The sequence below is a fragment of the Penaeus monodon genome, chromosome 33, assembly GCF_015228065.2.
Source record: "Penaeus monodon isolate SGIC_2016 chromosome 33, NSTDA_Pmon_1, whole genome shotgun sequence".
NCBI lineage: Eukaryota > Metazoa > Arthropoda > Malacostraca > Decapoda > Penaeidae > Penaeus > Penaeus monodon.
Genome location: NC_051418.1, coordinates 31,119,979 through 31,120,326, shown reverse-complemented (window position 1 = coordinate 31,120,326; position 348 = coordinate 31,119,979). Strand labels below are relative to the sequence as shown.

The window sequence follows — 348 nt, the reverse complement described above, 5'->3', positions numbered from 1 at the left end:
TAATTAAAACAAATAATAATTTAAAAAAAACACAGACAAGCCAAACTCAACCCCTTCTTTGCTCATGAGAGAAAAAAAAAATCCCAACCCCTTTCTGGCCCACACGAAATCCAAACCTCAACCCCTTCATTGCTCATCAAAGAAAAACAACAGCCTTCCCCGCCCAAAGTAAAATTCAAACTGAGCCCTTTCTTCGCCCCACAGGAGGACCAGAAGAGCAAGGCGGACACTGATATGAGCGGCGCGTGCGGGGACCTCTCCGAGGCTCCTAAGGTCCGTGCAATGTGCAAGAGGATGTGCAAAGGACACATCAACAAGGTTAACAGTGTCCACTTCTCTGGTGACAGC

The 348-nt window shown here is 46.8% G+C and overlaps 1 protein-coding gene across 1 annotated transcript in view; it reads left to right on the top strand.

Moving 5' to 3' along the window:
* LOC119594376 (guanine nucleotide-binding protein subunit beta-2-like) overlaps positions 1-348 on the top strand; it is a 41,136-nt gene that overhangs the window by 36,771 nt on the left and 4,017 nt on the right. The window contains exon 3 of the mRNA XM_037943437.1: positions 205-347. Within this exon, the coding sequence (XP_037799365.1) occupies positions 205-347 (143 nt within the window). The remainder of the gene's footprint in view (positions 1-204; position 348) is intronic.